Genomic DNA, 12969 nt, shown 5'->3' on the forward strand with positions numbered 1-12969 from the left:
AGCCCTGGTTTGTGCTACTGTACCAATAAAGACCAAAAAAAAAGTGATTTTTGTCATCACTAAATGTATTTAATATTTATATATGAATTTATAGACTACTGAATGAAACTGTCAATACTAAATGATCTGCTAATCTTAATTTACTGTATTGGAAGACTTGTGAGTAATACAGAGTATTGAAAGGATAGGAGTAGTTTTTATTTCAGAAAAAATGATCCATAAGTTTGCACCTGCAAGTTGCTACTAAATACAACTAAAATACTGACATAGATACCTTTTCAGAAATATACCTCCCTATAATAAAGTTTAGATGAGCTACAATATTCATTAATAAAACTCGAACCCAGGAAGTATTTCCCTTTTATCTATAAATTGATGAAACTTTTTGTGGGTTTTTTTTTTTAGTTTTGTTTTGTTTTTTATTTCAGAAAACCTATTCCGTCAACTGTGAAAGCTGGGGAGTTAGAAAAGATAATAAGTCGCTGTCAGGTGTGCATGAAGAGGAGACATTGAAGAAATAAAGAAAAAATAGAACTGTGACTTTTCATCCTAAATAACCAAGTAATGATAAAGAACATGCAGTTATTTAAGTATTTTTCTCTAACCGAACAGTATCGCCCTATGATGGCTTAGTACAAAGTTGCTATTTGTTTCCCCACACAACAAAGCATTCTTTTAAGTTAGTTCTGTGATACTGCTCTCTAAATCTGTACTGTGTCAAAGTTCCCTAACTCAAGGCAGTAGACTTTTCACAAAATATCACTGAAATTGTATTCCATTTGTATCCAATGCACTAAGTAAATGGTGACTGTATAAAGTTTGATGCTACAAGTTAAGAGCTATTTGGTCTACTGGATTCCCAGGATTTGCCCCCCTTCTATTCCAGTCTTTGAGACTCAGGGAGGCTAAATCTGTTTTAGATTGCCCAACCACCCGCTTCCTAAAGCTTTAGACCCAGGGTAGGGAAGGGGATGGAGACAAGTGGAATACTAGAGCATCATGAATAAACTGGACTTTCAAACCTGGTGAGTAACCTAAGGCCTAAGGGAACCAGAATTGAACTGAGGTTTATGGATTTTTCTAGTGCTTTTTCAAACATACCCAAGACTATGGCCAAAAGGGGGTTGCTCTGAGTGGAATTATAATAGCCTGGGAAATACTGTCTGGTTTTGGTTTACATTTTTTAAAAGATATTTTTGTTTGTCCATTGAATTCATTTCACTGCAGCAATATAGCTTGCTTATATTCAAATAGATACAATTTTTACCCTAGTGAATTAATTACATCCACACAAATAACAAGGACACTACTTCCTAAATGTGCACTTTATCCCCATCCCTATAAATCTTGGTGCATACCTTATAAAATAGTAGTTCAGCAATCCATGGAAGAAAAGTCATTTGTTAGCTGATCAGGCTCAGAATATTTTTCCTTTGCTCTAAATATTCCATTTAAACTGGGTGTTCAGAGATTTATTCCCTTGTTAACTGTCTAATTCTTCCTTTGTAAAAACATGTTTTTGATATTCTTACAAACCATTGAAAGAGTCCATTGTGTAAAAATCTTGATGTACGAATTGTATAGTTTGGCAGTTGTATGTCAACTATGCTTCCTGATCCACCTAGGTGGAGTTGGTGGTGCTGATATTTAAATTCAGGTTATTGCTTCAGCCTCAGTTGCTCTGTAAGTGAAGATGTGACCCCAGAGGACAGCACAGACTGTGACCTTGGTTGGCATCCTTCACTGCTCATGTGACTACTGTCAAGCCATTTTTACATTTAAACTGAGAAGTGCATTTTACTTATTTACTTAGACTCATTTTTTTTTCAGACTCATCTGATACTAAGACTTCTTTTGCTCTAAAAATATCCTACTCTCTTAATTGTACTATCACGGCATAGGGCTAGCTGATCTCCACAAACCCTGTGTAGGTCAGCAATTCTCAAAATGTCGTCTCTAGACCAGCAGCATCAGCAGTATCTGGGTACTGGCCGTAAGTGCAAATTCGAGGGCTCATCCTAGACCTTTAGAATCAGAAACGCTGGGGGTAAGGCCCAGAAATCTGTGTTTTAACAAACCCTCCAGGTGATTTCTGATTGGGAAGAACTGCTCTAGGCAAACACTCAAGAAACAATTCTACAGACAGTTACCAGGTACAGCTGGCTTTGGTTCACTGCCAGTATCATTGCTCCATCCATGCCTCTCTTTAAAGTCCAAAATCACAAATGACCTTAAGGTCATCTAATTTTACTAATAAGTAAATGCTCTATACTGGTGCTAATGCCAAATGACTGGCCTCTGCTTGTCCCCAAGCCTCCATCTTTTCTTGCCCTCTTATCAGTGTTTAACTTCTGAGGAAGACAAGTGATGCTAAAACCTTAAATTCCAATGAAGCCATATTAACAGTTGCTCAGTCCCACTTCTAAGACTGAGCATTAAAAGATAGTTCATGTGCATTCCTTTCCAGATACCTATCAGTAGTTTATAAGGTTAGGAAGATTTAACTTTGTAGATAAATGTAAATAACTTGTTTCTTTTAAATTTCGGGCTTCAACTTTGGAATTTCACAGTGTGCTGAAATAGTGGATTTCTCAAAGGTCTTTTTACAAGATAAACATTATTAAGTAACTTATTTATAAAAGTATTACAATAATTCTAAATTTGAATTTTATTGCTAATTTAACTTACAAAGATTTTTCTATGCATCCAATGTAACTTACTGCTACTAAACTTAATTTAATATTTACTCTATAACCAAATGAAATATATTTAAAATATATTGAATATTTTATATTATATCTTGACAAAATTACAATGTTGTAATGTACTAATATTTCTGTAATTACAACTTAAGTATTATTTTATTGTATTGTCTAAGAATAAAATTGAAAAAATTATATCTGGTCTTATTTTTTTCAAAATATAAACAAATTTTTTTGGATTGTAAAAGCAGTATATGTTCACTGTAAAAACAACAGCAATTATGAAGAAGAATATAAAAATTGCCATGATCTAACCCTCAGCCCCACCCAACTTTTTTCTTGTAAATATATTTTTAAACAAAAATGGAATAAAAAGCATGCTGTCTTGAAACTAAAATTTTTAATCAAACTTAATACACTGTGGACATATTTTCACATCAATAGATAAGAACTAATCATTATTTACATGGATTTCCTACATAAATCAATGAATTGATGGACATTTATTTTAGTTTTATTATGGACATATTATACACATTTTATCTTACATTTGTCCAATTATTTACTCAGGATAAATCTCTAGGAGGAAAACTGAAGAATCAAAGGACTTGCAATCTTAGGCCTTTGAGAGAGAGAGAGAGAGAGAGAGAGAGATACATATATATATATATATATATATATATATATATATATATATATATATATGTATATACACGTATATATATATACATATATATATACACGTGTATATACATATACATATATATATATATATATATGTTCTCCAGGAACATTGCTAGAATTTCCAGTTGCATCAATACAATGTAATGAAAACACCCATCTCCTTATGATTTTATCAATACTGGATATTCTTTTGTAATTTTGCCTGTCTCATTTTAATTTACATTTTGCTCATTACCAGTGAGGCTGAATATTTATCACTTTAAATTAGTATCTGGGTTTTTTAATTTAGTATATTTAATTAGTGCGTGGTTTTGTTTTTTTTTTTTACTGTGAAAGGCCTAATATCTTTATCATTTCCTATTGAGATATTTAAGGAGTTTTTACAAGTCAATAGGAAAACATACAGATTACAGAAGTTATGGGTCATATATTTTGATAAATGTTCCCCATTTATAATGCAAATACTCCTTATTCAAGGAAAAATAGTCATAAAATTTCAAAGGTAGAGAATTGGTAAAGATGAATGCCTTTAATACACAAAATCTTAACTCTCATAGGTAAGAAATTTTGGGGCCGTGTTAAATGACAATAAAGATACAATCAAAGGAAAAAACAGAATGAATGAATAGTGATGCTGGGTAATAATTCTAAGAAAGCCAAGAAAATTGTTGCTCAAATAAATATTTAGAAACACTCTCATAATTGGGACAAAAAAGTCTAATTTGAAAACATTTTGAGTCAAAAAATATACTCATCTATTTTAATGAACTTATTTTTACTGCTGACAAGTAGAACAATGAGTGCTGTATTTGAGTTCATTCTCTCTACTTACAAGCCTGTTTAAAAAGAAGAATCTTGATCAGTCTCTAAGGGATTCTTTGCAACTTACTGACAGGGCACTTGCAGAGCACTAAGAGTGCCTAATTCACCTCACCCTAATCCCTTCTCTGCTTACTGGAAACTAAGAGACAACCAAACACAGGAGGAAACGTAACTGATTTTGAATAACCGGGCTCAACTTAAACATTCAGATAAATATGACCCTCTCTAGGTTTTTGGAGGCCCTATGGTGTTTCTAAAAATGCTAACACTGCTCAAAACCTGTTTAGAACTATTGCTTCGGAATTATCTTTAATTCCAATTTATCAGTCAAACAGGGAAATAGATCTCATTACTTTAAACCCAAGACCTACAACATGCTCAATATGGCTGCTCCATAAAGATAGAGAGATGAGTGAGATAAAGACCTTGGTCTCAAACATGGAACTTACCATCTGGTAAGGGAAAATAAGGCAAATACATAGATAATTATAATACTGAACAGAATATGACAAGTACTGTAAGAGTCAACAAACAGTGGTTCAAAAGTTGGAGCCCTCAGGAAATCATAAGAGAGAGGACATTTTAGGTGGTCCTTTAAGGGCAGTTAGGATTTCAAGAAACAGAAGGTGATCAGAGGCAGGATGGCATTCTAGGTGGCAGAAATAGCATAGATAAAAGTAAGTACTTAGGAAAGCATGAAGCAATCTCACAGAACAATTAATGGTCAAGAATACATGGAATATATACATATATATCATATACACACACACAAGGAGTGGTAAATAAAGTGGCATAGCAGGAGGTGAGGGCCATATTAGGGTTTAGAACACCAAAGTGAACTTGCACATCATTGGTTGGCATTAGAGACCCACTGAAGATTTTGAGCCAAAGAGTAGAATGATCATACAAATGGTAACATGGAAGATCCAATATTTCATATACTACCCTTCCAGTTTCAAGTGTTTTTAAAAATTACTGTACTGCTGTACGGACATTTGAATTTGTGGAGAACTATAAGTCATCAATTTATTTTTGTATTTGGGGCTTCAAATTTGGGATGTCTTTGTCACAAATGGTAAAAATAGTTTCTTTGTGGATCCAATATCCAGGAATAATTAGAGAAAGAAAAATATTGGAAATGGGGAGGCCAGTTAAAAGGGTAACAGTCCAGATGATTGGTCATGGTCTCGTAGCGGGAAGAGAAATGACAGAGAAAGCGGACAGTTAGCCCCGAGGTGGGAGAATATAAAGGATGGGGGACAGTGAAAGGTGATTTCAGAATCTTGAATCTTGGTGACTGTAAAAAATATCTTGCCATCAACTGAACAAGGAAATTCAGAAGTTATCTGGATTAGGAAGAGGGAGAAAATTTGAGTTGGAAACCCTGTTGGGATCAAAGCTCCAATGGGACACTTACGAAGAAATGGCTAGAACTACTGTAACAGGATGAGACAAAATGGTCTGTTAATTTTATTTAGATTTAAATACCACCTTTTCCCACAAAAGATTTGAGGCAACTGTGGGTGAAAAGACAGTCAATGATGGATTGAATCATAAACAGGAATGCCCACATTAATGACAGAAGAGACAGAAGACCCAGCATGAAGCTTTATTACAAAAAACAAGGGAGCAGGGCTTCCCTGGTGGCACAGTGCTTAAGAATCTGCCTGCCAATGCAGGGGATATGGGTTCCAGCCCTGGTCCGGGAAGATCCCACATACCGTGGAGCATCTAAGCCTGTGTGCCACAACTACTGAGCCTGCGCTCTAGAGCCCGCGAGCCACAACTACTGAAGTCCGAGCACCACAGCTACTGAAGCCCACACGCTACAACTACTGAAGCCCATGCACCTAGAGCCCGTGATCCACAACAAGAGAAGCCACTGCAATGAGAAGCCCGTGCACCGCAACGAAGAGTAGCCCCTGCTCGCCAAAACTAGAGAAAGCCCGCGCACAGCAATGAAGACCCAACGCAGCCAAAAATAATACGTAAATTAAATAACTAAATTTACTTTAAAAAAAAAAGGGAGCAGAGTTTCCAGGTAAGGGAGAGAAAGAGCCTTTTTTTTTTTCTTTTAGAATTTACTACCAGTTAGGTGTAACTGGTAGGTGCTTTCATGTATTGATACTACAATCTTGTCTAATTTAATTTAACAGAATCAACTGATGCAGGAAGATTATGGATTATCAAGATTAAGGGAGAAGACTTTGGATTTGGTAATTGGATCACAATCCTCATTTGAAAGTGAATTCGATTTTCCTGGAGGGTAAGGGACAGGAGTAAAAACCAAACTGCAAGTAATTAAGATATAGAAAGATATTAATACTAGTGGAGCAGGAAGACCCTCACTTCTAAAGATTTTGGTCATAGTGGGCTTATTCAGCTTGGTCTCTAAATTCCCCCCGAAAGTTTGGCTTGTAATGTCTGATCACTCCTAAAATCAATCTATTCTTTTTTTTTTTTTTTTTTTTTTTTTTTGCGATACGCAGGCCTCTCACCGTTGTGGCCTCTCCCGTTGCGGAGCACAGGCTCTGGACGCGCAGGCTCAGCGGCCATGGCTCACGGGCCCAGCCGCTCCGCGGCATGTGGGATCCTCCCGGACAGGGGCATGAGCCCGTGTCCCCTGCATTGGCAGGATGACTCTCAACCACTGCGCCACCAGGGAAGCCCATCAATCTATTCTTAAAGGATGATTTGTCACTATTAAGAAGGGGCCCCAAAACGAAATTCTCAGAGGACTTTCTAAATGGTTTTAAAGAATGGTAACATCTCTGGAGTATCTTTAGACTCTAGCGAAGTACCTACTCATGTGTATGTCTTTGGCTGTTTGTTAACGTCGAGGCACACAAAGTATTCTGTGAATTGGCTTCAGTCCCTCCCAACGTTGATGAGCATGGCACTGACTTTCCCCCGGAAAGTTAGTGGTTAAGTGGTTAGATGTAGACAATTCTTGGAAGCTAAACAAGGCTGCTAACTACTGTGAACCCTAACTTCTCCTTTTCGGTGATTCTCATCTTTAAGGATCAGTGGAGCCAGTCAGGGCAGGGGTCACTGTTTAAGGAAGACATAGAGGGCTTGAAAAGTCGTCAAAATTGTACTATAGTGTTTAAGAATCACTTGCAGAACTGGCGAAATATGCAGATTCTTAGGCCTCACACCAGTCCTGATTTTGATGCAGACAGTCCTGAAAACTAGTTATTTAACTAGCTATTGAAGGTTTACCTTGTAAACAGGAGAAGCGGTTGGCACACCTTGCCCATAACAAAGATGTCGCCTCATCGGCGTCGTACTGCCCCCGCTCCTATGCGTGGGCCGTACGTCCGCCCTTCCCTGAGTCACATGACCACAAACCTGCCTCAACTACGGCTCCTGGGAGGGGCCAGTCCCGGAAGTTCTCGCGTCTTTTCCCGCCCGCTGCGGGCCTCTCTGGCCGGTGATTTGCCCGGGCGCCTCCGTGCGCTCGGCCAACGGTCTCCGACAGCGCCCACCCGAGCGCCCCGGGAGCCGGCGGGCGGCGGTCCTCGCCAGGGACCTTCAGCGGGCCCAGGGGTGAGTACTGACGTCTTCCCGACCCAGGAGCCGCGGCCCGAGCCGGCTGCCGGGCCTAGCGCCGCGGCTCTGACCCTCCGTTGATGGAGGGACCCGCTGCGGCCCCGGCCCGTTAGTAGCGTAGTCTTGGCCGGAGGCCCGACCCCAGAGCCTCTTGTCCTCAACCCTGGGCTTTCCTCCTCCTTAGGGCGTCCTGAGAGCTTCAAGCGCGGTCTGGCTGGTAGTCTTCTCTCATCCTTCTCAGCCAAGGTCCTGGTACCTTTTAGTATGACCTTGAACCCGATGCCTGCCGTCTTTAAAAGTAGTTTTTGGTTTGTTTTGTCTTTACTTTGTGGAAAAGAACGTGTTCGAAAAGAAAGGCCTTGTTGGAAGCCCAGGTACCTCGGGGAGGTCCCTGGTCGGGCCGCTGTGTAAGCATCCTTGCTCGCAGGTGTGGATGCCCGGAGATGCTCCTAGATTTCATTCCAGGAGCTGGGAAATGGGGAAAGCTCGGATTCCCGTTCCGACAAGCCTCTGACCTTCGTCTGCAGGTGCAGTTCCGCTTATATGGTATTTAGAAGAAAACCCTCGGGTGCGGCCTACAACTTTAGAGCAGGGGGCATTCTCGAGGGAGGAGAATGCTTTCAAAAGTGGTGGCGTCTTTTAGTTGCAAAAGATAAAAGCTTTAGGGCCCTTGTTCCCAAATATAGAACCAGTTGTTTACAGGCCTCTCACCCCACTGAGAGACTTTAACTGAAGGATTTTAAATGTTTTCTCACCCTAAATGAAAAACATTTGTTTCCGTGTCTGATATCCCAAAGGAAAAACCCTGAGGAGGATAGATTCAGAAACAATTAGAGCGATTTAGTTGTACCTAGTAGTCTCTTCCCCTGTAATTAAATTGTGGGTGGGACCTGCTATCTATTTGGTTTCAAGCACTCGTGAGTTGGTTTTGCTGGATTTTTCCAAAAGGAAATTGTGTTTTCTATCCCTTCCTGTCTGATAGGGCTGCCTTATTTTATGATTACAAAGTTTAGCTGTTACTGTCCTCCCTTCTTGTGTTGAAACTTGTTTTCTGTGGATCGATAACCTTATTTTAAAATTCGTTAATTTGTATTTTTCCAAGTTTTCAGTGATTTTTCTTTAAAAATTAAAATTAATCCTGGGTACTACACTGTGATTTTCTCATACACCCATTCTTTAAGTATAGTTGCTTGAAAAGAGAACTGAAACAGGGTGACTGTATAAAAGCCTTGAACTAGGTCCACATAATAAGCGACAAACAACCCAACATTTTTTTTGGTAATTGGAGAATTATATAAATCTTTGCAACCACAGTCAGTTTGACCCAGGTTGTTTCTGTGACTTCCTGGGCTACCTCTTTGCATCCCAGTGTTCTGATATAGAAAATAAGAAAGTCAGGCTTGAATCATTGTGTCCCCAAATTGGGACATTTTCCACAAGTGGGATGTGACTTGACTTTAGGTGGTTTGCAGATGAGGGTTTTTTGTAAGAGTTATGTTTTTGTTACCTGTCTTTATATATGTACATTAAGTCCATGGTTTAAAAAAGTAATGTAAGGGTATTCCCTAGTGGTCCAGTGGTTAGGACTCAGCACTTTCAAAGCCAGGGTCCCAGGTTCAATCCCTGTGTGGGGAATTAAGATCCCTCAAGCTGCATGGCCAAAAAATAAATAAATAAAATAAAATAGTAATGTAAAATTTCCTTTTAAAATACACTTAAGGTTTTTAAAAATTGAGTTAAAGAAAAGATTAAGTATAGCTGAGCGTAAACGTACTGTGTGAGTATGGGAAAAAAAAGCATGAAGTTGGTAAGTTACTGATGGTTGGAAACCACCGGGCTTAGAAAGTAGAGATATAAGATCATCTATGATTCTGAGACAGACTTTTGTCTCCTTAGTTATATCACAGAGACTCATGTACTTGTTGCCCAGTAGATTGTAAGTGACAAAATTGGAGTTAATATCTTAACTCCAAATGAGAAATTTATTTTCTTTATTGCCAAAAGATATTAACAAAAATGTCACAGTCTAATGAGGGAGAAAAAAATTAGATTTTGATCTATTTTACTTAAGCAGAAAAGCCAGTAATTGGAACAGTACAATGTTAAATCTTAGTAGAAAAGTTCCATCTACTTTGTCAGTAGCTCAGATTGGCTACAGGAGAATTTGACTTTTTCCAGAAGTTGTCTTTTCATTGTCCACCTTTATGATCTAAGTCTGGGGTACTTTGCAAACTCAGAGAGTCTTGTAAGAGAAGATGTTGCTGTAAAATGAAATGTTGAGACCCGTGGGATATACTAGTGGAAAGTTAATAAGAAGGCTGAAATGTAGTAAATGGAATGTGGAGAATAGCACATTTCAGGGAGATAATGTTTTTCTAGCAATTGTGTCCCTTGTTTATTATTATAAAGTTTCAGTTTATGATGTCCCGAGGCTATACTCCTTTTGAGGTATCTCTTTTCAGTGTTAGTTTTAACTGTAAGCTTTTACTGTGCTTCAGATATATACGCACAATTATAAGAAGAGTATCTCATTTAGAATGATGCACAGAAATTGATTAGAGATTGCCTATGGGGACCTAGGTGGTTATAGGATAGGATCTGGTGGGACACTTTATTTTCTTTGTGCATTCTTTTTTTTTTCTTTTCTTTCTTTCTTTTTTTTTTAACATCTTTATTGGCGTATAATTGCTTTACAATGTTGTGTTAGTTTCTGCTGTATAAGAAAGTGAATCAGCTATACGTATACATATATCCCCATGTCCCCTCCCTCTTGTGTCCCCCTGCCACCCTCCCTATCCCACCCCTCTAGGTGGTCACAAAGCACGGAGCTGATCTCCCTGTGCTATGCGGCTGCTTCCCACTAGCTATCTATTTTACATTTGGTAGTGTATATATATGTCAGTGCTGCTCTCTCACTTCGTCCCAGCTTACCCTTCCCCCTCCCCGTGCCCTCAAGTCCATTCTCTACGTCTGCATCTTTATTCCTGTCCTGGCCCTAGATTCTTTAGAACCATTTTTTTTTTAGATTCCATATACGTGTGTTAGCATATGGTATTTGTTTTTCTCTTTCTGACTTACTTCACTCTGTATGACAGACTCTAGGTCCATCCACCTCACTACGAATAACTCAACTTCATTTCTTTTTATGGCTGAGTTATATTCCATTGTATGTATGTACCACATCTTCTTTATCCATTCATCTGTCGATGGACACGTAGGTTGCTTCCATGTCCTGGCTATTGTAAATAGTGCTGCAATGAAAATTGTGGTACATGACTCTTTTTGAATTATGGTTTTCTCAGGGTATATGCCCAGTAGTGGGATTGCTGGGTCGTATGGTAGTTCTATTTGTAGTTTTTTAAGGAACCTCCATACTGTTCTCCATAGTGGCTGTATCAGTTTACATTCCCACCAACAGTGCAAGAGGGTTCCCTTTTCTCCACACCCTCTCCAGCATTTATTGTTTGTAGATTTTTTGATGGTGGCCATTCTGACTGGTGTGAGGTAATACCTCATTGCAGTTTTGATTTGCATTTCTCTAATGATTAGTGATGTTGAGCATCCTTTCATGTGTTTGTTGGCAATCTGTATATCTTCTTTGGAGAAATGTCTATTTAGGTCTTCTGCCCATTTTTGGATTGGGTTGTTTGTTTTTTTGATAGTGAGCTGCATGAGCTGCTTGTAACTTTTGGAGATTAATCCTTTGTCAGTTGCTTCATTTGCAAATATTTTCTCCCACTCTGAGGGTTGTCTTTTCATCTAGTTTATGGTTTCCTTTGCTGTGCAAAAGCTTTGAAGTTTCATTAGGTCCCATTTGTTTATTTTTGGTTTTATTTCCATTTCTCTAGGAGGTGAGTCAAAAAGGATCTTGCTGTGATTTATGTCATAGAGTGTTCTGCCTATGTTTTCCTGTAAGTTTTATAGTTTCTGGCCCTACATCTCTGTGTGTTCTTGTGTACTTTGTACCATGTGCGTGTGTTACTGGTTCAAATTAAATACCAAATTAAAGTTGGGAATGAAATGAAACAAATATGAAATTAAATACTGAATGAAAATAGCTGGATGAAAATTTAGCCAATGCATTTGCTCCTCCTTAATTTGTGTGTATATATATACACTTATTTATACACATAAGTATTAAGATTCTTTTAAACATAAGTATTTTTCACCAGGTATGTTTTCCTTTGTTTCAAATCAGAAACAATGATTGTCTTTTATCTTGCATTAACTAATGAATGGCTGTAGGGTTCTGTCTCTAGGCCTAAAATTGGTGGTAAGCTTGTTCATTTTTTCTTTATTTATTTTACTGGTTTTTTTAAGGTAAGGTTGTACATCTTTAGTGACTTTCATTATTTGGAGTATTTCCAGCAATGAATCCCTAATGGTAGTATCATCTAGTTTTTCAGTTAGCTCCTGTTTTTTCTCCCCCAGGGACAAAAGCGGCTCTAAATCCAGCACATGCATATTGAAGCAAGTTAAAGGATTTAATATGAAGCACAGAAACAGATAATGCCAAAAAGCAAGCAGTAGTTGGTACACTTTTGTGAGTAAAAATTTTCTTTTGGCTCTGTTTTCTTAGTCTTTAAACCATTTGTATGCAAATCCTGAAAATTCACACATTTTGGTAAAGAATGAAGGGTGCAAGTTAGCAGTCATAAGTAACCATTTGTCAGGGCTTAGCCCCTTAGCAACCTCTAAGAACCCTCCAAAGCATGTCAGTAAGGTGGAGTTTAAAATGTGTGATATATCTCTGACATGGAGTTTAAGAAATGTCCCAGCTATGGCTTACATTTATACTGTCTTTAATTTTTTATTGACCTGGATTTATATATAATACCTTCTACTGAAAATGTAGTGTAATTTGGCTTTCAAAGTTATTTCCTTTTAAAGAAACCATTACTTACACATCAAATATTAGGTTACTTCAAATACATTTTTCTGCCCTTTACATTATTTTCATAATTTTTTCATTTGTACTTAGGCTGAAAAAGAAAAGGATCTTTTCCCCCTTTAGAATATAATAATTAGAGGAGTTTTATGGCAAAATGTTTTCTTTTAATCTGACTTCACATTTGTATATACATTTGATTAGCTTTTCTTTATCCCGTTTGCAAAATCATAATACAGTGACTATGCTTAAAACAGTCTTTATATTTTTTTGAGGTATAGAATAACTCTTTTTAGGAGAGATTTGGAAATTGATTTTGGT

At 37.8% G+C, this 12969-nt stretch overlaps 2 protein-coding genes across 19 annotated transcripts in view; both read left to right on the plus strand.

Moving 5' to 3' along the window:
* Nucleotides 1-2721, plus strand: part of COL4A3 (collagen type IV alpha 3 chain) — a 133628-nt gene extending 130907 nt beyond the window's left edge. For all 6 annotated transcript variants that reach the window (XM_079925423.1, XM_079925426.1, XM_079925428.1 and 3 more), the window contains one exon: nt 429-2721. In XM_079925423.1, the coding sequence (XP_079781549.1) occupies nt 429-513 (85 nt within the window). In that variant the 3' untranslated portion in view covers nt 514-2721. The remainder of the gene's footprint in view (nt 1-428) is intronic.
* A 4890-nt stretch (nt 2722-7611) lies between these two features.
* The window catches only part of MFF (mitochondrial fission factor), a 44631-nt gene continuing 39273 nt past the window's right edge, over nt 7612-12969 (plus strand). For 11 of the 13 annotated variants that reach the window (XR_013828926.1, XM_079925448.1, XM_079925447.1 and 8 more), the window contains exons 1-2: nt 7612-7757; nt 12192-12303. The gene's annotated coding sequence lies outside the window, so the exon portion shown is untranslated. Of the gene's footprint in view, nt 7758-11608; nt 11672-12191; nt 12304-12969 lie in introns of all 13 variants that reach the window. The other 2 variants (XM_079925446.1, XM_079925452.1) reach the window with 2 other exon arrangements.

This window comes from Stenella coeruleoalba, assembly GCF_951394435.1.
Source record: "Stenella coeruleoalba genome assembly, chromosome: 6".
NCBI classification, from domain to species: Eukaryota; Metazoa; Chordata; class Mammalia; order Artiodactyla; family Delphinidae; genus Stenella; species Stenella coeruleoalba.